We start from the raw sequence: 25,876 nt of genomic DNA, 5'->3' as shown, positions 1-25,876 counted from the left end.
GCTTGACTGGTTGGCTGAAACATGGATCAAAAGATGACCCACCATGATGGAGCTGGAGATGCCTGATCTCCCCTGGTTTAATGCAGGAAGAGATTTAAAGGTTTAGGGAGATTAGGGTGATAGAGTAGATTTGTCACACATTCATGCTGGGAGGGACCAGAAAATATGCCTTTGACTAATGCTTGAGCAATAGATTTGAGGGGAACACTAGCATCCTTGAAGAGCTCTGTGATTGTTCTTCTCTGCAGGCCAGACCTTACAGTGGGAACTGCAGTCACGCAGCTGGAAAACTTAAATGCCATGGGAATAATTGATTCTGGGGTGGGAGGAGTCAAGTGGCAGCACTAACCATCAAAGGCAAGATGGGCATGGTTACCATAATGGATCACAAAGGCAAAGCAACAACCAGAATTGTTGGCCTCCTGTTGACCTATGGCACTGGCTAATTAATCATGGTGTTCCTGTTGGCATTGGTTAATTAATCATGGACATCCTAGAAGTGAAATAGATGGGAAGCCTACCACATTCTTTTATTTGTTTAATTATTTTTATTTTTTAAATTTTAATTTTTTTAGCTATTAAAAAATTTTTTTTAAGAGACAGGATCTTGTTTTATCATCCAGGCTGGGGTGCAGTGGTACAATCACAGTTCACTGCAGCCTTGATCTCCTGGGCTCAAGTGAGCCTCCCTCCTCAGCCTCCCAAGTAGCTAGTACTACAGATGTGTGTCACCTTGTCTGGCCCTGGAAGTCTACTACATTCTTACTTGATCTGTGTAAGCAGAAAACTTTCAGGTCAAGTGAACAAAAGTAATTTAAATCATAAAAACAGAGAATCATGGTCCCTCTATCAATTTCCAGACTTGAGTCAGCCTACAGACCCAGAACCCCTTGAAAGAAGGGGAGGCTGAGTCTCCCTGAGGAAGGACCCTGGTACACTACTGAAGATTTATGCTGTTAATCTTTTCCCCATCCTTCCCCCAAGGGACCTATGGCCTTTTACCATAGGTAACTGTGCACTGCGGAAAGGGAAATAATCAGCATTTGGGAACTAACTTTGGCGACTAACACTGGCTCTAACTGACATTGATTCCAGGAGACCCAAAAAGGGCACTGTGGCCCTCCAGTCAAAGTAGGGGCTTTTGGAGGTGTGAAAGAAAAATAAAATCTAAGGACCCCAAACTCACTATGCCAAAGGGAAAAGTTAAGCTTGGGAATTGAGTGATGCAAAAACTGCCTTTCTTTTTTTCCTAACCAGATAGCTATAACTTCACATGCTTATTTTGTCTTATGTAAAATGTAGATCTACTGAGTGTGAGATGAATACATAATTGACTTTTCCCCTCACTCATTCCTTTTCACATGTAAAATGTGGACTCACTGAGCACTGGTCAGAGCCTCACAGGAATGTGACCACTCCCTTCACTGTGTATGTTCCCCCTCCTTGTTTCTTTCCTCCTTCCCCTCCTGCCCCCTCTTTTCCCTTTAAATATTGAAGTCTTCAAAATTGTCTTGGGGAAAAGCACAGGCTGTAGATTCTACTCGAACTTATGTCTCTTTTTTCCAGGCACATCCTCAACCTTAGCAAAATAAACCTCTGAATTGATTGAGGTCTGTCTCACACACTTTTTGGTTTACAGAAGCCAGGTGATTAGTGGAGCTTTAGCTCAGGTCCAACTTACAGTAGGTCCAGTGGGTCCTGGAACCCATCCCATGGTTATTAAACATTCCCCAGTTCCAGAATACTTAATTGAAATAGACATACTTAGCAGCTGGCAAAATCCCCACATGGACCCCTTTGTGGAGAGAGGACTATTATGGAAAGGCCAAATGGAAGCCATTGAGCTGCCTCTATATAGAAAAATAGTAAATCAAAAACAATATTGCATCCCTGGAGAGATTGCAGAGATTAGTGCCATCATCAAGGACTTGAAAGACACAGGGGTGGTGATTCTCCATTCAGTGTTCAGTTTGGATGGAGAACACATCTCCATTCAACTCTCTTATTTGGCTGGTGCAGAAGACAGATGGATCTTGGAGAATGACAGTAGATTATCATAAGCTTAACCAACTGGTGACTCCAATTGCAGCTGCTCTACCAGATGTGGCTTCATTGCTTGAGCAAATTAACACATCTCCTGCAACCGAGAATGCAACTATTGACCTGGCAAATGCATTTTTTACCATATCTGTCCATAGGAGCCACCGTAGTTTGCTTCCAGCTGACAAGGCCAGCAATATACTTTTACTGTCCTCCCTCAGGGATACATCAGTTCTCCAGCCCTATATCATAATTTTGTTTGCAGGGATTTTGACTGCCTTTCCCTTTTACAAAGTGTCACATTGGTCCATTACATTGATGACATTATGCTGATTGGACATAGTGAGAAGTAGCGACCACTCTGAACTTATTGGTAAGATATTTGTATGACAGTGGGTGGAATATAAATTCAACTAAAATTCAGGGACCTTCTACATCAGTGAAATTTCTAGGAATCCTGTGATGAGGGGCCTGTGGAGATACTCCTTGTAAGGTGAAGGATAAGTTGTTGCATTTGGCCTTTTCTACAACCAAGAAATAGGCATGATGCCTTGTGGGCCTATTTGGATTCTGGAGGCAACACATTCCTCATTTGGTTGTGTTACTCTGCCCATTCACTGGGTGACCCAAAAAGCTGTTGGTTCTAAGTGGGGCTCAAAACAGGAGAAGGCTTGGTAACAGGTCCAGACTCCTGTTAAATTTGCTCTGCCACTTGGGTCTTATGATCCAGCAGATCTAGTGGTGCCTAAGGTGTCAGTGGCAGATGAGGATGCTGTCTGGAGTTTGGAGCAAGGCCCTGCATCATCCACAGATAACTCCTCTCCTGTTGAGAGATGGCTCTTGGCCTGATACTTGGCCTTAGTAGAAACTGAACGCTTGACTATGGGTCACCAAGCTCTCATGCCACTAGAGCTGCCCATCATGAATTAGGTGTTTTCTGATCCACCAAGCCATAAAGTTGGACATGCACAGCAGCACTCCCTCATCAAATGGAAGTGGTATGTATGTGACCAGGCCTGAGCAGGTAGGTCCTGAAGGCACAAGTACATTACAAGAAGTGGATCAGATACCCCTGCTCCCCACTCCTGCTACACTATCTTCTCTCTCCCAGCCTGCACCTTTGGGCTCATGGGGAGTACTCTATGATCAGATTATAAGAAAAGAGAAGATTGGGGTCTGGTTTACAGATGTTTCTGCATAATATGCAGGCATCACCCAGAAGTGGACAGCTGCAGCAGTACAGTCAGTTTCCAGGACATTACTGATGGATAATGGTGAAGGGAAATCTTCTCAATTGGCACAGCCTTGGGCAGTGCACCTGGTTGTGCACTTTGCTTGGAAGGAGAAGTGGCCAGACATGGGACTATATATTATTCATGGGCTATAGCTAATGGTTTGGCTGAATAGTCAGGAACTTGGAAGGAATGTGATTGGAAAGTTGGTAACAAATAAATTTGGGGATGAGGTATGTGAATAGACCTCTCTGAGTGGGCAAAAAATGTGAAAGTATTTGTGTCCCAGGTGAATACTTACCAAAGGGTGGCCTCAGCAGAGGAGGATTTTAATAATCACGTCAATAGGATGACCTGTTCTGTGAATACCAGGCAGCCTCTTTCCCCAGCCACCCCATCGTTGCCCAATGGGCTCATGAACAAAGTGGCCATGGTGGCAGGGATGGTGGTTATGCATGGACTCAGCAACATGGACTTCCACTCACCAAGGCTGACCTGGCTACAGTGGCCACAGCTGAGTCCTCAATCAGCCAGCAGCAGAACCCAGCACTGAGCACCCAATATGGCATCATTCCTTGGGGTGATCAGCTAACTACCTGGTGCCAGTTTGATTATATTGGACCACTTCCATCATCGAAGAGGCAGCATTTTGTCCTTATTGGAATAGACACTGACTCTGAATATGATTTGCCTTCCCTCCACGCAATGCTTCTGACAAAACTACCATGCATGGACTTACAGAATGCTTTGTCCACCATCATGGTATTCCATACAACATTGCTTCTGACCAAGGAACTCACTTTACACCCAAAGAAGTGTGGCAGTGGGCTCATGCTCACGGAATTCACTGATTTTACCATCTTCTCTACCATCCTGAAGCAGCTGGCTTGATGGAACAGTGGAATGGTCTTTTGAAATCACAGCCAGCTAGTTAACAATACTTTATAGGAGTGGGGCAACGTTCTCCAGAAGGCTGTATATACTCTGAATCAGATATGGTGTTGTTTCTCTGGTAGCTAGTATTCACGGGTCCAGGAATTAAGGAGTGAGCATAGAAGTAGCTCCACTCACTATTACTCCTAGTGACCCACTAGCAATTTTTTTTTGTTTTGCTTCCTGTTCCACAACATTATGTTCTGCTGCCCTAGAGATCTTAGTTACAGAGGGAAGAATGCTTCTACCAGGAAACATAATAGTGATTCTAAGGACCTGAAAGTTAAGACTGCCACCTGGCCACTTTGGCTGCTCATGCCTCTGAGTCTACAGGCTAAGAACGGAGATATGGTGTTGGGTAGGGTGATTGATCTGGACTACCAAGGGGATACTGGATACTACTCTACAATGGAGAAAAGGGAAAATATGTCTGGAACACAGGAGATCCCATAGAGTGTCTTGTTAATGCCTTGGAATCAAGGACGATGGAAAACCACAATAACCCAATCTAGGCAGAACTATGAATAGCCCAGACCCTTCAGAAATGAAAGTTTGGGTCACCCTGCTCCATTAAAAACCATAAGCAGGCTGAGCGCAGTGGCTCACACCTATAACCCAGCACTTTGGGAGGCCGAGGTGGAAGGATTGCTTGAGTCCAGGAGTTCAACCAGCCTGGGCAACACAGGGAGACCCTGTCTCTATAAAAACAAAAAAAAACCAAAAACAAAAAAATCATGACCAGCTGAGGTGTTTGCTGAAAGCAAAGGGAATACAGAATGGGTAGTAGAAGGTAGTTATGAACATCAACTATGACCTGCACCAGTTACAGAAATGAGGATTATAATTATATGAGCCTTTCCTCCCTACTTGGTTAAGAAACCATTATATATACAGGGCATCTTTCAATCCCTTGTGCATATATATACATATATTAAGCAAATATCTTTGTTTTCTCTTCTGCCTTATTCTTTCACAGAGGAGGGGGTCGTTTACAGAGGAGATTGATGTGTGAGTCAGTGGGCTGAGAGAGGGAGACACCTTCAGTGTGGTGGGTGCCATCCAATTGGCTGGTGGTCTGGCTGGAACAAAACGGCAGAAGGGGGATTGGCCCTTTCTGATCTTTCTCTCCTTTCCAGAGTGGGACACTTTCCCTCTTTTTGCCTTTAAAGGGACATCAGACTCCCGGTTCTTCGGTTTTTGGACTCTGGGACTTGCACCAGCATCCTTCAGGGGCCTCTTGGGTCTAACTGGGGGCTGCACTGTTGGCTTCCCTGGTTATGAGGCTTTGGACTTGGACTGAGCCACGCTCCCAGTTCTCCAGTTCTCCAGCTTGCAGTTGGCCTATCCTGAGATTTCTCTGCCTCTGTGATCATGTGAGCCAGTCCCCCCTAAATAAATCCCCTTCCATATTTCCTACAAGTACTGACTCTCCGAGAGCCCTAATACAGTTAAGTAGTCAAATAACAAGCCAGAGGACTGCTGCTGCCAACCTGTAGGGCATTGCCATCCAGTCTTTTTTCTAGGCCTAAGTTTTCCGTTTTTACCTGCGAATCATTGCAGAGTTATTTTTAAGTGGTATTTTTGATCATAAAAAGGGCAGATATCCCACTGCCAGTGGACGACAGTCCACCCAGAAAGGAAAGGAAAGGAATTTTCTTGCAGTGATTCCCAGCTTTCTGGGAGTGAAATATCAGTACCCAGGAAATAGCTATTCCCAGCGCCCTGGGACCCATCCTATGTGAGCAGAGCTGGGCAGGGGTCATCAGCTTCTGCCAAGTCCAAGGTGTGGGCTGGAATCCTGGGGTGCCCCGGAGGCAGCCATGAGCTCCGAGTCACTGCCAAGGAGGGAAAGGGGGATGTTGCTTCACCCAAGATGAGCGGACTCTTAGATGGTCCTGGGAAAGTAGAAGTGGGTTTAAAAATCCCCAACCCAGCTTTTTTCCTTTGAACTCAAGTCCCCATTCCAAAGAGTGTGTTTAAGTGGCCTGTGTATCTCTTTTCCCACTTCCTGCCTGAAGAGGACGAGGATGCCAACTTAAACGAGTGGGCAGCCCACAACAGGGCACCTTGGGCGCAGGTTTCTACAGAAACTCAGTCCTTCCTTCACCTTTCAACACATCCCTCTCATCTCCTGACGAGCTCTATTCCTGGAGAGGTGAAAGGCTCTGATCTGTCAACCACTGTTACCTCTGATCATCCAGCAAACACTGCCTAATGTGTGCTAGCAATCATCACCATCACGCAGTGTGCCAAGGGTTATGGTAAAACTTTGCAGGCAAAAAAACAACAACACAACTAAACAAACAAACTCTTTGCAGGCATTTTCCCAACTAATCAGCCCTAAGGGTTAACAACTGTCACCCTATTTCTGGACATGGTGGTATGTGCCTGTAGTTCCAGCTACTTGGGGAGCTGAGGCAGGAGGATCCATTGAGCCCAGGAGTTCGAGACCAGATTGGGTAACATAGTCAGATCCTGTCTCAAAATAAGAAAAAAAAAAAAAAAGAAAAAAAAAAGAATTGTCATCCTATTTTTAGATGACACAGCCCAGTGGAGTGTTTAGCTACACTGGCTCTGACTTAGTTTGCTAGGGCTGCCTTAATAAAGTGCCACAGACTGGGGCTTAAACAACAGAAATTCATCGTCTCACAGTTCTGGAGGCTAGAAGTCTGAGATTGTGTCAACAGGGTTGGTTCCTTCTGAGGGCTGACAGGGAAGATTTGTTCCAGTCCTCTCTCCTTGGCTTGTAGATGGCTTTCTTCTCCCTGTCTCTTCACATCTTCTTCCCTCTGTGTCTGTCTCTGCATTCAAATTTCCTCTTATTTTTCTTTCTTTTTTCGAGACAGTCTCACTCTGTTGCCCAGGCTGTCATGATCTCAGCTCACTGCAACCTTTGCCTCCTGGGTTCAAGTGATTCTCCTGCCTCAGCCTCCCAAGTAGCTGGGATTACAAGCATGTGCCACCATGCCTGGCTAACTTTTTTTATTTTTAGTAAAGGCGGAGTTTCACCATGTTGGCCAGGCTGCTCTCGAACTCCTGACCTCAAGTGATCTTCCTGCCTCGGCCTCCCAAAGTACTGGGATTACAGGCATGAGCCATCGTGCCTGGCCAAATTTCCTCTTCTTATAAGGACTCCAGTCATATCAGATGAGGGCTCACCTCATGACCTCACTTCAACCTGATCACCTTTGTAAAGACCCTCTCTCCAAATAAGGCTACATTCTGAGGTTAGGACTCCAGCAAATCACCAACCCATAACAAGGTAGGCAGCTGGGCCTGGGCTGGCTTTTTATCTCTATTGTAGTTACTTGACACTTAAACTTATTAAATCTTGACTTCCAGCTGGGCGCAGTGGCTCATGCCTGTAATTCCAGCACTTTGGGAGGCTGAGGCAGGTGGATCACTTGAGGCCAGGAGTTCAATTCCAGCCTGGCCAACATGGTGAAACCCTGTCTCTACTAAAAATACAAAAATTAGCCAGTCATAGTGGTGCACACCTGTAATCCCAGCCACTTGGGACGCTGAGCCAGGAGAATTGTTTGAATGCAGGAGGCAGAGGTTGCAGTGAGTGGAGATTGCACCACTGCACTCCAGCCTGGACAACAGAGTGAGACTTTGTCTCAAAAAAAAAAAAAATTGTTTTGACTTGTTCAGTATGGTTTGTTACACAGCAGTACTAGCTGCAATGCCCTCCCACCTTCTATGTCCTGTGTTCATGAAGAAAAAGATAACTCGAATGCATGGCACAAATAAATAATCTTTAATTTCAATAAATAGCTCCCCGTCACACCAGACATTATGCTGTGGAAAAAGATACAGAAGCATCCAACAGAGAGGAAAGGGAGAGAGAGAGAGAGAGAGATCTATTCTAACTACACTAATTCCTTAGCACGAGAGACATGACATTGGTTCACAGACAAACATAGAAAGATCCTCAGAATATGATTAAGGAAGAAGATCATCATGGATGGGGTGTGATGGCCATTTTAATCCATGTATCAGGTCTTTGTATGTCTTTCGTGGGTCACAATCACCATGATTCGGTCAAAAAATGTTACTTTTGCTCTATCATATCCTATTTACTTTACACACACACACACACACACACACACACACACTACTGTTACCCAAAATGGGATCTCTGACAGACAGGAGGACACTGGTTGGACTCTCACTGGACAGGAGAGGCAGACAGAAGGCAGTGCTCAGGGCTGAGGTCCTGGCCCATCGCCATGCTCTCCAAGAGGACACATAGGCACACACGTGTTCGCCTGTGAGGGCACATGCATGAGGACATACACATATATACCCACAGGGAGTTCCCTGGGATGAGCTAACACAAGGACAATTCCGTTAAGCCAGGAGAGGCTTCTGACACTGGAATAGTTTTGGTTGCCATTTGGTTTCTCCAAATGGTCCATAATCTAGTTATCACATTTACTAAGGAGAAGACAAGGATACTTACACCTTTGGAGAAAGGTATCAGGTTTGAAGAACCCCAGGGAACAGCAGCCTGTTCAGAAGTTACCCAGTGGGTGTGTGTTTTGGGAGTGGGGGGTGGTCAGGTCTCCCACACACTGGCCAAACTCTTGGTAAATTTAGTCTTGATGGAGGTTGGCACCCTTTGGGAGGTCCTTTCTCTGGCCTGAGGGTTGAAAGTGCATTTTGGGGCAGGAGTATTGACAAGAGCAGGCACTGCCAATAAGTCCCACGGCAGAGCCCACTGAACTTGTGATCTATGGATGGGGCTTCCAGAAAGTTCCTAGGCCTCACTCACTGAGGGCGGCCATTTTGTGATCATAGTCAGCTTCCTCTCAGTTTTGAGAGGATTTGGGGTGTCTGTGTGTCTGTGTGTGTGGACATGTGTAGACATGTTGCGAGTGTGTATGCAGGTGTGGATGCAATAGTATGTGACACAATTTTTTCCGTCTTTTTTTTTTTAAAAAAAAAAAACAAATGAAAGCTGCCTTCCCTGCAGCCCTCAGGTCACCTCCAGGGAGGCAGGAGACACGCGGTCACACTCAGCTCGGGACCTCAGGCTATGCCACTGCTCCACGGCTGTGCGGTGCGTGTTGAGCATGCGCCTCCAGTGGTTGGACTCAGAGGGGCCTGAAGAGTACTGGCCAATGACGATCCTCCCGATGAAGTCGTTGCTGCTCTTCATGTTGTGGCCGAAAACTAGGGAGCCAGAGGGTCGAGGGCAGGAGGGAGGCAAGAGGAAGGAGGGGAACAGAACAGGAAGGCAGGCAGAAGACAGAGGCCATTAGTCTACACATTTGTCAACTGCAAACATGGGGGTCATCATTTAGGGCACGTTGTCTTTTTCCTTTTCTTGGTGAGAACTCCAACTCCCTCATCTCGTCCTCCTGTGAGTCTCTGCAACAGCTGCACCTGGTTTCCTGCCATCCCATGCCAGCCAGATTCTTACCTCTCAGCCTTGGCATTGGCTGTTCCTTCTGCCAGATAGCTGCACTGCCTGCAATATGCAGCCTTAAACCTATGTCCCACGGCATCACCACACTGCATATGGAGCTCTGTAAGTGGATAGTTCTAGTGGAACAGTGAGCCTGTCAATGTAGTCCAGTTGAGCAATTAAACAAGGGTTTCTCAATCATGGAACTGTTGACATTATGGGCGGGATAATCCTTTGCCGTAACTGTCCTGTGCATTGTAGGATGTTTAGCAGCATCCCTGCTACCTACCTACTAGATGCTGGTAGCAGCTCTCTCTATAGCTGTGACAAACCAAAATGTCTTCGGACATGGCCAAATGTCCCCTGGGGAGGCCAATGCATCCCAAATGGGAACCGCTAGGTTAAGCCATGGGCCATGGGACCAAATATCCTGGGGGTAAATCCTGGCTCTATCATTTGACCAAGCTCTGGGACTCTGAGGCAGGCGAAGTAACCCCTCTGAGCCTCAGTTTCTTTATTAGTTAAACAGGAATTTTAGTAGTGCTTCTCTCATAGGTCAATGTGCAATTTCATGAAATAATGTGTGTAAAGCTCTCAGCACACAGTGCCAAGCAAGTGGTAAGAGCTCAACAAATGTTATACTGCTATTTTGATCCTAAATTTCTGTCTGTTGACTTTTTATAAAAGAGACTTCATGTCTCCTCTGTTCCATCAAATGGTGGAAGTTTGCTGAGAGTAATGGCTACGGCAATTTCTTCCACCCCTTGTTGTGCTGCATGTCTCTTTGAAAGGCTTCTCTGTTAATCCCAACTTAAGCTTAATTTGTGTCTTTAATGCCTAATGAGATGGTTAACTTGATTTATCTTCCCGGCCAAGTTCTGCCTAATTCTTGATCTGTGTGTGGGTAGTCCAGGCATGCCATCTCACTAATGGGGAAGCAGGCTATGCCTGTGTTATAAATGAAGGGCTACAGAATGGGAAATATCACAGATTCACCCAGCGTGAGCTGAGCAAAGGCGGGCTAGATCCCAGGAGGGATGCTGAATATCATATAAACCAACTAAAATATGCAGCCAAAAACAGAGCTTGAATGCTAACGAGCCTCTGTTCTCCCCTGTGGGTTTCACACCATGAATTCCAAATGATGAAAATGAGGGAGAAAAAGAAAAATGGAAAAATAAAAACAAAAACTCCATCCATTGTCCAAAAGCCAAAAAGACTTAGGGAAAACTAGGCTACGTGAAATACTATGTCATCTTCAGCAAGAGGGATAGGTACCTGTTAGCTCTGTGGAGAAAAATTGGACCATGTATATTTTTTGTACATTTGGTAACATGCTCAGTATGCATAGGTGGACCTTATTTACATGCAAATTACTTACAAAGAGAAATAATAGGAATGGAAGCTTTGCTTAATAAATGAAATTGCTAAAGAGCTCTCTGCATTTGAAAAAAATAATTGAACAGGTAACACTCAAGGCTTTCAGGAATGACACTTAGTGGGCAGTGTAAGGTTTGATCTCACCAAATGAGGACAAGTAACCAGAGTCCCCTTCCCTGTGAGCCTCAAATCTAAAATAAGATACTATTATGAGACCACTTCAGGCCCCATTTAGTTTTCTTCTTTGGGGGCAAAATGTTCTATTTTCTTCTTCCTCTCCAAAGCTCAAGAATGACAATGCAGAAACTCCCCTTCTAAATGGGTATGGGTTCTGCTTCTTTGTGAAAGGGATTTAAGAAAGGAAATTTTGACTGGGCACGGTGGCTCACATCTGTAATCCCAGCACTTTGGGAGGCTGAGGCAGGTGGATCGCTTGAGCCCAGGAGTCTGAGACTAGTCTGGGCAACATGGAGAAACCCCGCCTTTACTAAAAAATACAAAAAATCAGCCAGACATAGTGGTGTGTGCCTGTAGTCCCAGCTACTCGGAAGCCTGAGGTGGGAGGATCACCTGAGTCCGGGGAAGTCAAGGCTGCAGTGATGGTGCACTGCACTGGATCTAGCCTGGGTAGCAAAGTGACCGTGCTTGTCTCAAAAAAAAGATGGCGGGGGGAATCTCAGTCTCAAGTACTCATGTGCCACTGGTGGAAAGGCAAGTTGGTTCAAATTTTGGGGTGGTTCACAGCAGCTGTTCAAAATAAATATGTCATAACTCATGACTCAGCAATTTCACTTCTAGGAATTGATCTCATAGAAATTTCTGCACAAATGGACAAAAATACACATACAAGGATATTTTATACAGCAGGAATGGGCAAACTAGAGCCTCCCGGTCAAATATGGACTTTTATTGGAACACAGTCAAACCCATTTGTCTACATAATGCTGCTTTTGTGCAAAAAGGGCAGAGTTGATGTCTAGTCCATTCAGGCTGCTGTAACAAAATGCCATAAACTGGGTGGCTTATAAACAACAAAAACTTATTGCTCACAGTTCTGGAGGCTGGGAAGTTTAAGATCAAGCCACTGGCAAATTCGGTGTCTGGTGAGAAGCTGCTTCCTCATAGGTGGTATCTTCTTACTGAGTCCCCACATGGTGGAAGGGACAGGCTAGTTCTCTGGGGCATCTTTTATAAGGGCACTAATCCCAATTATGAGGGCTCCAACCTTCATGACCTAATCATCTCCCAAAGGTCCCACCTCCTAATGCCATCACTTTGTGGGTTAGGAATTCAACATATAAATTTGGCAGGGTGGGGGGACAACTATTCAGACCACAGCAGCTGAATAATTTGGAGGCCATGTGGCTCTCAAAGCCTCACATATCTGCTATCTGTCTGGTTCATCTATGTTGTAGTGCTTTTTATGGCCAGCTAATATTCCATTGTATGGATATGCCATGTTTTGCTTATCTGTTCATCAGATGATGGACATTTGGGTTGTTTCCACCTTTTGACTATTATTATGGATAATGCTACTGTAAACATTTATGTCCAAGCTTTTTCTTTTCTTTTCTTTTCTTTTTTTTTTGAGTCGTAATTTCACTCTTGTCACCCAGGCTGGGATGCAGTGGTGCAATCTTGGCTCACTGCAACCTCCGCCTCCCGGGCTCAAGTGATTCCCCTGCCTCAGACTCCCAAGTAGCTGGTATTACAGGTGCCCGCCACCATGCCTGGCTAATTTTTGTATTTTTAGTAGAGACAGGGTTTTGCCACGTTGGGCAGGCTGGTCTTGAACTCCTGACCTCAGGTGATCCGCTCACCTTGGCCTTCCAAAATGCTGGGATTACAGGCATAAGCCACCATGGCTGTCCTATGTACCAAGTTTTTAAGGTCATACATTATGATCCATTTATATGAAATGTCCAGAATAGGCAGATCTTTAGAGACAGAAATTACCATTAGTGATTATCAAGGATAGAGGAAAGAGGGAATGGGGTGTGATAACTAATTGGCACAGAGCTCCTTTTGGGGGTGATAAAAATGTTCTGGAATTAGATAGTGGTGTTGATTGCACAACCTTGAAAATATACTGAAAAGCACTGAATCATATACACCAAAAGGGTGAGTTTTAAGTTATGTGAATTTTATCTCAATTAAACAAATGCCAAAAGGGAATACAAAAAAAAAAAAAAAAAAAAAAAAGATTATCTGGCTCCTTATAGAAAAGTTTGCTGACCCCTGCACCAGGGCATTGTTTATAAGAATGAAAAACTGGAAATGGCAAGACTGTCCCTGAGGGAGTGTAGCTGGGGCTGGTGGTGCCCTGCCTACCCCTCAGCCCACCTTGGAGGCTACTCATGGTTTCTGTAGATAGTGTCCTACCTCAAGCACCTGCAGCTTCCTGCCTGAGCCATGCCAGCTTGTCTATGCTAACTGTGATTTATGGTGAGGACCTTGGGCCACTCAACATTAGCTTGACCTCTGCAGGAGCTGGAGACTAGGCTCAGCTACCCAGATGGTCAGCCATGACTATATGACCGACCTCCTCTAACTATGCTGGACACCAAGGCTCAGGTGAGCCTCCTTGGGGGCAATACCCTGAGTGTGTTGTCACACATCCTTGCAAGGAGAATTAGGCACTGCTCATATAACTCCAGTTGAGGAGAACAACTGGAAACTTGCATCTGGTCTCTCTTAGACTTTTTCCTATGACAAAGAGGACTCTTTCCCCTTTCTTAGTTTGCTGGGCTGCTATAACAAATTACCATAAACAGGGAGGCTTATAAACAACAGGAATTTATTTCCTAATGGTTCCAGAAGCTAGGAAGTCCAAGATCAAGGTACCAGCAGATTCAGTGTCTGGTGAGAGCTTGCCGTCCTTCATATTGCCTTCTCATGCAAGAGAAGCAGCAAGGCAGTTCTCTTGGGTTTCTCTTATAAGGGCACCAACCCCATTCATGAGGACAGAGCCTTCATGGTCTAATCACCTCCCACATGGGGATTAGGATTCAACATAAGAATTTTGGGGGAACAAAACATTCAGACCATATCAGCAATCTTTCACTTTGCTGATTTTGGTCTGTATGCTTTTTCTATAATAAACTATAACCATGAGAATAACAGTTTTTCCAAGTTCTGTGGTGAATCATTGAACCTGAGGGTGATTTTGAAGACCCCCCTATACTGCAGATATCCACTCGCCAAACATCCTTGATTTGTTTTCCTCCTTTTCCTGTCTCATCTGCCATTCCCTTATTCAAGCTTCCTGAGGTCACCTCCTAGTAGCCTACTTGAGCTCAAGTCACTAAGTTCGTCTTTGGGAGGTACCTAGAATAAGACTGGAGGAAACGAATTAAATAACTTCTGAGATAATAATACCACAGAAATCCATGTTGCCATTAAAAATGAGACAGACTTAAATATATGAAATGGAAAAATCTCCAAGACATATTGCTAGGAGACAAAAGCACATTACAAAACAGTATATGTAAGCACAATCTTTTTGTTAAAAAGAATGTTAATATACATAAAGAAAACAATATGGATGTTCACCACACCATTCAGAGTGGCTCTCTCTGGGAGGGGGAAACAGAGGAAAACGTCCACTTTCTGTATCATGTATGTACAGTTTGAACTTCTTACAGCAAGTACATATTATTTTGGAAAGAAAACAAAGGAAAAATAAGTCACCGTTAGAGAATCCACATCTAAGTCTCCAGAAAGGATGAAAACTACAAGGAAGTCTAATATCCTACACTCCTCATCCCAATTTGTAAAGTAACTTGGCTAGTGAATCACTTGGCCCTTGAAAGGTGGGAGCACTTGAGTGATTCAGCCTTTCTGATGGGAGGCAGTTCCTGCCATGGCCATCTGAGTTAATTAGCAGGCACTGGAACTTGCAAATCACTTGGTAAAGTTATGGCAATCTTAACAGTCTTAAAAAAATTTAAAATGCAAATTATAATAAAGTGAAGCTGAAGATAACTAACGACTTCTAATAGAAAAGTTGCCTGGGAGAGTATCAAGATTGCCATCACTGTAAATTCTAAGAAGTGTGTTGGAGAAAATAGAGAATTAAAACTAGACATGTCAGGGGCCAGGTGCAGTGGCTCACACCTGCAATCCCAGCACTTGGAGAGGTCAAGGTGGGAGGATCTCTTGAGCCCAGGAGTTTGAGACCAGCTTGGGCAACACAGCAAGACCCTCTTTCTAGAAATTTTTTTTTTAAAGACTAGACATGTAGAATCCAAAAAGGTGCTTAGGGACAGTGAGTCAGATACCCCAGCTCTCTCCATGTTATAGGTAAGGAAACCAAGTCACATAGCTAATTGGTGATAAAATTTGCAGTATTTGAATAACCTGTGAATGAAGCCAATTCCTTATAACCGCATTCCTAAATTCCTTCTCTTTAGAAACATCCATAACTAAAAATTTTGTTGTAAAGTACCTCCCCCAAATATTTCCACTGATGGTTATGGGGGACTCTTTTTAATGTAGTCACTAATATATTTCTGGATATTGTAAGCCAAAAATACAATTCTAAGCCCGCCAACCAACTGAATGGACGCCTCCTCTTGGTCAAGGGCATTCCAAAGATGGCCTGAAAAGCTAGTTCAGGCTGTGATGGGAAGAGGAAGTCAGACATGCCACCATTAACATCAAGACAGATCTTAAGACTGATAGAACTAATTCTTTCTTTTTTCTTTCCTTTCTTTCTTTTTTTTGAGACAAGGTCTAACTCTGTTACCCAGGTGCAGTGGCATGATCTCAGGTCACTGCAACCTCTGCCTCCCAGGCTCAAGTGATCCTTCTACCTCAGCTTCCCAACTAGCTGGGACCACAGGTGCACATCACTATGCCAGGCTTTTTTTTTTTTTTTTTTTTTTTTGTATTTTCTGTAGAGATGGGGTTTCACCATGTTGCTCAGTCTGGTCTCTAACTTCTCAGCTCAAGTGATCTTCTCACCTTGGCCTCTCAAAGTGCCGGGATTACAGGTGTGAGCCATTGCGCCCAGCCAGAAGAGACTCTTTAAGTCTGGTAAGAAACATTTACCATCTATTCTCTCTGAAGCCTGCTACCTAGAGGCTTTATCTGCATGATAAAACCTTGGTGTCCACAACCCGTTATTGTAAGTTAGACATTGACTTCAGGTCTGTAGATAATAACCAATTGCCAGTCTTTGAATCCACCTAAGACCTGGAAGTCACCCCACACACTCCCCAGTCCCTGTTTCCAGCTGTCCCATCTTTCTGGACTGAACCAATGTATGTCTTACATGTATGGATTGATGTCTTATGTCTCCCTAAAATGTATAAAACCAACTTGTAGCCTGACTACCTTGGGCACACGTCCTCAGGACCTCCTAAGGCTGTTTCATGCACAGGTCCATAACCTTGGAAAATAAACTCCTAAACTGATTGCGACTTGTCTCAGATGCTTTTTGGTTTACAAAATGTACACACTCTAAGTGTACCCTAGTCATCTGGAAGCAATTTCTCAACAACCTGTACAGTCTGGAGTGTGGCAAGAAAAAAAAAACCATCAAAACACTCAGAATTGATGTCACAAGGCTATGTACGAAATCCATGAAGAGGGCTTTCTCTAAGAACCTATTTAATGCTCATGGATTTAGACATAATTCAAATAAACTCAGTCATCTGGTTTTCCCATCTGGAGTAACTTAATATAGTGGATTGTGAGTACCAGAGAGATACAAGAACTCAATAAACTACAATAGAATGGAACCATTTGGTGAAGAGGCAAATAACATTTTCGTCCTTCACAGGGCTGGGGGCTATTCTCAGTGTGATCATTTATTTTTATAATTATGATCATGAATCCATTAGAATGTTCTGCTGAATGGATCAAAGGAAGTATGGGAATTGTGGTAACAAACACAGTTAAAAAATGTTAAGCCTTGTTTAAAGCTTACGGGGAAAGGGATCAGTAAGTGGAAAGTTGACTCTCACCAGATGCTTTTAGTTCTCCTCCACCAATGACTATAGAGTGACACCTTGCACAGTACCTTGCTCTAATGCTTTCTCTTCCGATTTCGCTGAATCTCCAGCACCCTAAGGCTCCCCTCTGGGGACAGGCAAGTACCCAGAAGTCCAGTTCCCTTCTTCAGACAATGCATGGACACACTCTTCCTATTCCACTTTTAGGAATTTGAGACCCAACTTACCCGTAGAATTATCAACATATCTGTCTATTTCCACCGTATCCCAGCAACTCAAGTTGGGGAAACACAACCAGGAAACAAAAGTGTGGTGGGAGGCACCCACCGGGGCTCAAAGATCAGGCTTTGAAGGAGCCCGGGATAAAGATCAGTTTATTAAGCACCTACTGTGTATTAGGGCCAGGGCTAAGCACGTCAGTGCATTGACTCATTTAATCATCACATCAAGCCTCCGAGCAGGGTTTCTCACCCTTGATACTGCTGACATTATGGGCCAGATCATTCTGTGTTTTGCGGTGCTGTCCTAGGCACCCTAAAATGTTTGGTAGCACCTATCATCTCACACTAAATATCAGTAGCAATTCCTCCATCTCCCCTGTTTCTGTTATTTTATTTTATTTTATTTTGGAGATGGGTCTTGCTCTGTCACCCAGGCTGGAGGGCCGTGGTGTGATCTCAGCTCACTGCAACCTCCACCTCCCGGGTTGAAGTGATTCTCCTGCCTCAGCCTCCTGAGTAGCTGGGACTACAGGTATGCACCACCATGCCTGGCTAGTTTTTGTATTTTTTAGTAGAGACGGGGTTTCACCATGTTGGCCAGGCTGGTCTCAAACACCTGACCTCAGGTGATTCGCCTACCTCCTGATGTGCTGGGGTTACAGGCGTAAGCCACCATGCCTGGCCTCCTCTATCTCTCTTGTGACTGCCAAAAGTATCTCTAGACATTGCCAGATGTACCCTGGGGACACAATTGCCACCCTTCCCACCCCCCACCTCCCACATTTGAGAAGTGCTTTAAGGCAGTTGCTTTCACTGGCTCATTTTACAGCTGAGGAGAGTAAGTTCTAGAGGGTGAAGGGAGATCATTCACTGCTCCAGTCAAAACCTAAGTACCCTGAATGAGTCAGGGACAAGTTGAGGCTTTCACCTGTTGATATTTGCTGTAAAAACGAATTTGTTCTTCACCATAGGAGCTAAATTCTTTGGTCGCTAATTTAGTTTGCCAAGGCAGACGGTTCTGGAAGGGAAGCTGGATGACTTAGAATGTGGGTGTCATAAACACTGCAAATTAAAAGGAAAAAAAAAAAACATCTTTACCGATGGGAGCAGACTCAACAGCTCCTCATTTTGCATATTTGTTCACAAGGTAATGAAGGACTCTCATTTGTGCCCTACGCTCTCACTGCTCCCTTATGCAACACTGAGTCTGACAGCACAGTGCAGGGACACCCCCAGATTATGGCTGGCACCCCAAAACCTCATCACTGTACCCTGCGATCTACCTCTTTGATGCTGGGTTAAGATGTTCCCCTATTTTTGAAAAGAAAAAATGCACAAAGCCAGCAAGACCACCCCGGGCTGTTTCATAGTCCTGCCTACTTCCTCACCCCCGAGGGGTCCCCATAATTCATCATCAGGGTGTTCATGAGTTAGCTTAACTGTTGGAGGAGACATAACGCAGTCTACACAGGCCTGCTTCTTCCCCTTTTCTTTCTTCCTACAGGGCAGCTCAGACAGACTACAACACAGGTGGTCCTCATTGTCTTTCCAACTTTTGCAAAACCTCTTCTCACTGGAGCACTCTCTTTTTTTTCTTCTTTCAGAAACCTAGAAGCTTTTTCGTTTTTGTTTTTTTTTTTTTCCAAAACAAGGCACATCATATCCCTTCCCTGGGCCTCAGTTTCCCCCTTTATACAATGAGCGGGTATATGTAGATTTTGAGTTCTTTTTTAGCTATGACATTTCTTTGGTTCTAAGAAGTTTCATCCATGACTTAAGGGTGATGTTTTTCAAGCTTTTCTGGCTCACTTCGTGATTCACAGCAGCTGCTGGGACAGAACTTTTTTTCATGTTTTTCCTTCCAACAGTCATAATGACAATTCAGTTAACTTTATTATAATAATTAAAAATCAGTAACAGCAAATCTCGAGGTCTGTGTACTAGGAACTGAGAAAAGCACTTTATATATGTTGTTGTTTTTCTTTTTTAAACTTAAATCCATATCACAGCCCTATATTTATTGCCATTTTGCAGATGGGGAATTTGAGGCTTGGAGAAGTTAAGAGGTTGAGTGCTCAAAGCCACCCAGCCAGCACGAGGCACAGTAGAAACTGAAACTCAAAGTCCAGCCTAATTTCTTCCTTTATCTCAAAAAGAAGAGGCCAAGCACAGGGGCTTATGCCTGTAATCCCAGCACTTCAGAGGCCAAGGTGGGAGGATCGCTTGATCCCAGGAATTCAAGACCAGCCTGGGCTAGTGAGACTGTCTCTATAAAAAAAATTAAAAAGTAGCTGAGCATGTTGGTGCATGTGTGTGGTCCCAGCTGCTTGGGAGGCTGAGGCGGGAGGACTGCTTGAGCCCAGGAGGTTGAGATTGCAGTGAGGCATGATCACGCCACTGCACTCCAGCCTGGTCGAAAGAGTAAGACCCTGCCTCAATAATAATAATAATAATAATAATTATTATTATTATTATTATTATTATAGTCTCACCCATTTCCTACTTCCCTTGACCCTCTCATGTGATAAGGGCCAGATTGGGTAATAGAGATCTATGGTACGTGTGTGTGTGTGTGTGTGTGTGTGTGTGTGTGTGTGTGTGTGTGTGTTTGAAGAAGGGTTAAAACCTCAACCGGCATATAAGGGAAAAGACCAACAGTCAGAATGGCCCTGGAAAGTCCCACGAAAATCCTCATAAAGGCGCCATGTTGGGGCCCTTCTCGCCATCTCTCTAGGGTCCAGCACGGTCAGGATTGGCTCTGACTTTTGAATGAGCGGCTGCCTGTTCAGTCATGCAGCAGATAAGGAAGGGAGATGTCTTATGTTAAAGACTCTTGATACGAAAAATACAATGATAGTACCCAACGGTTCTATAGTGCTTATCACATACCAGCCCTGTCCTATGGATTTCAGTACACAAATTTAATCCGCACAACAAATCTATGAGGTTTGTACTATAATTACCTCTATTTTATGATTTCCTTGAGCCTAGAGGGCACACATTGACAGCATGGTGCATCGTCCTGAGGACTGACCTAGACCAGCCCTGAGTAGGCCCTGGAAATAGGCTTCTGCTGTTTGGGTGGGAAATGCTGGGATCCCAGTATTTGCAGATGATCTAGAAAGGAAGATGTGGGCTCCTTGATGCCTGGACTCCTCACTCCATGAATTTCTTGCCTCCTCCCATTTACAGCATGAGGCCCAAGGTAGAAGCCCTCTTTGTCCTGGTCTGCAGGCAATATGACTTAGAATGAATTATTTAATTTTTATTTTAAGAGAGTACAGTGGAGTACAGTGGCGTGGCATGATTATAGCTCACTGAAGCCTCAACCTCCTGGGCTCAAGTGATCCTCCTGGCTCAGGTTCCTGAGTAGCTGGGACAACAGGGGCACCTCACCACGCCCAGCTAATTAAATTTTTTTTTTTTAGACATGGGGTCTCGCTATGTTGTCCGGGCTGATCTTGGACTCCTGGCTTCAAGCAATCTTACTCTCCTTGGCCTCCCAAAGTGTTGGATTACAGGTGTGAGCCACTGTGCCCGACCTGAATTTTTTAATGCAGTTGTTTTCAACAGGGACCAATTTTACCCCACAATCTGGAGGCATTTTTGATTGTCATGTCTTGGAGGGAGGGGTGCTGCTGGCCTCTAGCGGGTAGAGCTCAGGGATGCTGCTCACCATCCTACAATGCACAGGACAGGCCCTACAGTGAAGAATAATCCAGCCTCAAATATCAGTGTAAGTGGGGAGGTAGAAAACCTCTGCCTTAAGGGAAAAGCAGCAACGATAGGAGTTCCCTTCATTAAAACCAAAGCCTCCCCTCTCCCAACCAAAGGAAAGCCACTGAGATTCAAAAGACTACGGCAGATCCACAGGGTAAAGGAGCTGGGAGACTCAGGAGCGGGTGGGAGGAAAGTCACCTCCACTGAGCTAGACAGAGCTTGGGAGCTCAGCACAGAAAAAAATCTAGAGTGAATTTAAGGGGAGAGAAACGGGGGAGTGGAGGAGAAACCTCTGAGAAATGTTGCTTTGGCTTATGAATGAGATCTCTTTCTCCTTCCTCAAGAGATGAAAGTCAACAGTGAAATTTCTTTTAAGATTCCTTTGGGGCTGTGGGACCCCTTTATGCCTCAGTGTGGAGACTGAGCCACATGGAGCCTGCAGTGAAGATGACATATGGGTTGAAGAATCACTTTCAGATCCACGTGTGAATCACACCGACTAGAAGGAAGCACACTTAAAGGTGTCACTATAAAGCAACGTGCTTGTTTTGACATGAACAACCAAAAATGTATACATCTGACTGAGGGTCGTCTCTACATTTGTTTCAGAGAAGCTGGCATTGCTTGGTGGACGATGTGCACTGCAAACTGTCTACAAGCTAGTTACAATATTTCATATATGTCATGAAATGTACACTGCAAACTGTCTACAAGCTAGTTACAATATTTCATCTATGTCATGAGCTTTGGGAATGAGGTAAGGCCTGCAGAAGGTCTGGAATCAAATTCCAGGTTCACCATGAGCACCTGAGCAAGTGTGGTGATATCATTAGAATGTTATGTTGTGACCTTCCAATTTCGTTTTTGTCTTTAGAGGATAATAAATCAGATCTTCCCCCCTCAGTGCCCAGCTTTACCCCCAAGAGATTCTGTTGATTGGTTTGGGGATGGGGGCCTGGATGGCAGTGGTTTTCAAATGCTCCCCGAGTGAATCTCATGTGCAGTCAGTTTAGATGCAGAATCAAAATATGAGTTGACTGGTGGCTTAGCTGGATTGTAGAAAGGGGCCTGATCCTACTATTTCCTCTTCTTGATTTAAAACTCTCTGATCATAACTGTGCAGGTTTTGTCCCTGCAAGGTGAAGCCTGTCCAGCAGGCTCACTGAGGAGGTTGCAGAGAATAGTGCCTATGGTGGGCAGGCAGGTCCCAGAAAGAACAGGAGAGCAAGAAGACCTTTAACAACTTAGTCCCATTCCACAGAGATTGGGACTTCTACATGCACACCCATTATGTTCTCAATTACGTAAGTCACCTCTTCCCTGGGAAGAACAAATAAAGAATTGAAAGAGGGCTGGGCGCAATGGTTCACCCCTGTAATCCCACCACTCTGGGAGGCCAAGGCAGGTGGATCACCTGAGGTCAGGAGTTTGAGACCAGCCTGGTCAACATGGTGAAACCCCATCTCTACTAAAAATACAAAAAATTAGCCAGGCATGGTGGCGGGCAACTGTAATCCTAGTTATTAGGGAGGCTGAGACAGGAGAATCTCTTGAACCCAGGAGACAGAGGTTACAGTGAGCCGAGATCACACCACTGTACTCCAGCCTGGGCAACAAGAGTGAAACTCCGTCTTAAGAAGAAAAATAAGAAAGAGAGTCCAGATGTGTTACTCTAGGGCCGGGGTAGATGCACTTTTTCTCTTTCTTTTCTTTTTTCTTTTCTTTTCTTAAGAAGCAGGGTCTTGCTCCATTGCCCAGGCTGGAGTGCAGTGACATGATCATAGCTCACTGCAATCTCAAACTCCCAGGCTCAATCTAGAGTTCCCAATCTCTGTGGGATGTGACTAAGTTGTTAAAGGTCTTGCTCTCCTCTTCTTTCTGGGACCTGCCTGCCTCAGCCTCCCAAGGAGCTGGGACTACAGGCACACACAACCACACCTGGCTAATTAAAAACTATTTTTAAAAAATTTTTTTAAATATTCAGGGTCTCACTTTGTTGCCTAGGCTTATCTTGAACTCCTGAGCTCATGCTGTCCTCCCACGTCGGCCTCCCAAAGTCTTGGGATTACAAGCATGAGCCACCATACCAGGCCAACATACTTTTTCTATAAAGGGCCAGAGAGTAAATATTTTAGGCTTTGAGGGCCACCTATGGCCTCTATTGGAAGCATTCAACTTTGCTACACTAGCAGAAAGCAGCCACAGACAGTATGTTGATGAATGCATATGGCTGTATTCCAATAAAACTTTATTTACAAAATCAGGAAGTGGGCTGTAGTTTGCTGACCTCTGGTCTGTCTAAAGCAGTGGTTCCCGAAGTGTGGTTTCCACACCAGCAGTAGCAGCATCACCTGGAAACCTGTTAGAAATGCGAATTCTCAAGCCCACTCAGCTATACCGAATCAGAAACTCTTGGGCAAGGGCTCAGCAGTCTGTTTTAACAAATCTCTGGGTGATTCTGATGCACGCTGGAGTTTAGCAGGACTACACATAACTACCTAGGGAGCTTTTTAGACTATAGTGATGGGGGAGGGGATCTTCCTGGCCAATTGACACAATCTCTGGAGGTGGCACCCAAACATCCATCCCAGCTTTTTAAAGTTTTCCCAGTGACCCTAATGTGTAGCCGGGTTTGAGATTCACTGGCTTAGGGTAAGTGCCTCATGCAAACATTAAGTAGAGGAATAGAATCCTCTTCAAAATATCCAAAGAAATCAGCCTCATTTCTTTAGAATGATGCTTCATTTCTAATTTTTTAAAGGTGCTGCTGAGCTTAATCTAGATGAACCATTCAGCTTTCCATGACCTCAAGTTATTAAAATATATATATATGTCTCAGCCAGACACGGTGGCTCACTTCTGGAATCCCAGCACTTTGGGAGGCCAAGGCGGGTGGATTGCTTGAGCTCAAGAGTTCGAGACCAGCCTGGGCAATATGGTGAAACCCTGTCTCTACTAAAAATACAAAAATTAGCTGGGTGTGGTTGTGTGCACCTGTAGTCCCAGCAACTTGGGAGGCTGGGGTGGGAGAATTGCTTGAGCCTGGGAGACAGAGGTTGCAGTGAGCCAAGATGACGGCACTGCACTGCAGCCTGGGTGACAGAGTGAGACCCTGTCTCAAAACAAACAAACAAAAACATACATGTTTCATTTCAAAGGATGAAGAATTCTGCCACATTTATGTTTTCTTTCAATGTGTGGCAGGCTCTTGAGGTAATTTCAAAAAGATGTCTCAAACATGGTTTTTTTTGTTTTGTTTTGTTTTGTTTTGAGACAGTCTTGCTCCGTCGCCCAGGCTGGAGTGCAGTGGCATGATCTCAGCTCACTGCAACTTCCGCCTCCTGGGTTCAAGCGAACACATCTAGCTAATTTTTGTATTTTTAGTAGAGACGGGGTTTTGCCATGTTAGCCAGGCTGCTCTCGGACTCCTGACCTCAAATGATCCGCCTGCCTCGGCCTCCCAAAGTGCTGGGATTACAGGTGTGAGCCACTACACTCAGCTCAAACATGTTTTGAATAGCGGTAACATCCCTTAAGATCAGTAGACCACATATAGAGTCCCTGTGGCCCTGTGTATGCACAATCCCATTCCACCCTCACACCAGCCTAGGAAGAAGGTTATGAGATGCTCCCATTTTCCAGAGAAACTGACGGAGGCTCAGGGTGTAAATACAATGAGCAGAATCGTCCAAAAGAGGCTCTGGGAGCTTAGGCGAAACATCTGCACCACGAACTGTCTGGGACCAGCTTTCCTCCCACCCTGGGGGCTTCCCCCCCTGGGAAGAGGAAGCTGTCATTTCCCATGGGCCCTAAGGTCTCTGGTCACTGGTGCTAACCCACCTGCCCCCACTGACAAGGCTGCCTACTCACCCTTGCGCTATAAAATGGCGGGATGGTGGGCACAAGGTCTTGGCCCTAGAACTCAGACACACACCACAGACCTGCAGCATCTCTCCAAAGGATGGTGGCTACGGAGAGTGAATTCAAGCCTCTTCCTTTCTTGCCAATGCCTGTCCTACAGGCCTTTTCCTTATTCCCCAACAGAGTCTAGTCCTTAACCTATGCTGTGGATCAGTGTGGCATGTGTCTGGAATCCTCGTGCAAGACAAGGTGTCAAATCCCAGTGACAGGAGGAGGTCCACCTGGGACCCAGCCTGTGGTCCATTGGTAGAGCGGGATTTGAATTCGGGTCCTGATGACATTTTATGAGTGAGTTCCAACTCCTAACCTCAGCTCTTGGCATATGCGGCATCCCAAATTACGCTCTGAAAGAAATGCCACTTGTTTTGACGGGCAAATTCTAGCATGTTTTAAAAATCACCCTATTACTAGAATGGATATGTAAATTGTGGTATAGTGACACTCTGAAACACTATTATCCCCAAAATGTGAATAGAAAAATGACAACTACACACAATGACACAAATTTCACAAAGATAATGCTGAATGAAAGAAGGGGTATGATCCCATTTACATAAAGGTCAAAAAGAGGCAAAATGAATGTATGGCAGGAAAGGTCAGGATGATGGCTGCCCTGGGGGAGGGGTAAGTAACTGACATGGGCTATGAGGGAATTGCTGAGAATGTTTCTGGTTCTTAATCTGAGTACTGGTCACATGGGAGTGTTAATTTTGTATAAATTCATGAATTGCACCTTTCTGCATGTGTGTTGGACTTCAACAAAAAGTCACCCTAAAAAAGAACTAATGGGGCCAGGCATGGTGGCTCACACCTGTAATCCCAACACTGTGGGAGGCTGAGGCAAGAGGATCACTTGAGCCCAGGAGTTTGAGACCAGCCCTGGGAACACAGCAAGATCTTTACAAAAAAGATTTGAAAATTAGCTGGATGTAGTGGGGTGCCCCTGGAGTCCCAGCTATTTGGGAAGGATCGCTTAAGTCTGGGAGGTCGAGGCTGCAGTGAGCCACGATGGCACCACTGCACTCCAGCCTGGGCAACAGAGTGAGACCCTGTCTCCAA

General features: G+C 45.0%; 1 protein-coding gene across 6 annotated transcripts in view; it reads right to left on the bottom strand.

The window, feature by feature from the left end:
- Positions 1-7,942: 7,942 nt before the first annotated feature.
- The window catches only part of SYT17 (synaptotagmin 17), a 95,760-nt gene continuing 77,826 nt past the window's right edge, over positions 7,943-25,876 (bottom strand). For all 6 annotated transcript variants that reach the window (XM_055252883.2, XM_055252887.2, XM_055252885.2 and 3 more), the window contains one exon: positions 7,943-9,383. In XM_055252883.2, coding sequence (XP_055108858.2) covers positions 9,187-9,383 — 197 coding nt within the window. In that variant the 3' untranslated portion in view covers positions 7,943-9,186. The remainder of the gene's footprint in view (positions 9,384-25,876) is intronic.

The sequence above is a fragment of the Symphalangus syndactylus genome, chromosome 18 (assembly GCF_028878055.3).
Source record: "Symphalangus syndactylus isolate Jambi chromosome 18, NHGRI_mSymSyn1-v2.1_pri, whole genome shotgun sequence".
Taxonomy (NCBI): domain Eukaryota; kingdom Metazoa; phylum Chordata; class Mammalia; order Primates; family Hylobatidae; genus Symphalangus; species Symphalangus syndactylus.
Note: the sequence above shows the minus strand (reverse complement) of the source record. Positions and strands in the feature narration are given on the sequence as shown.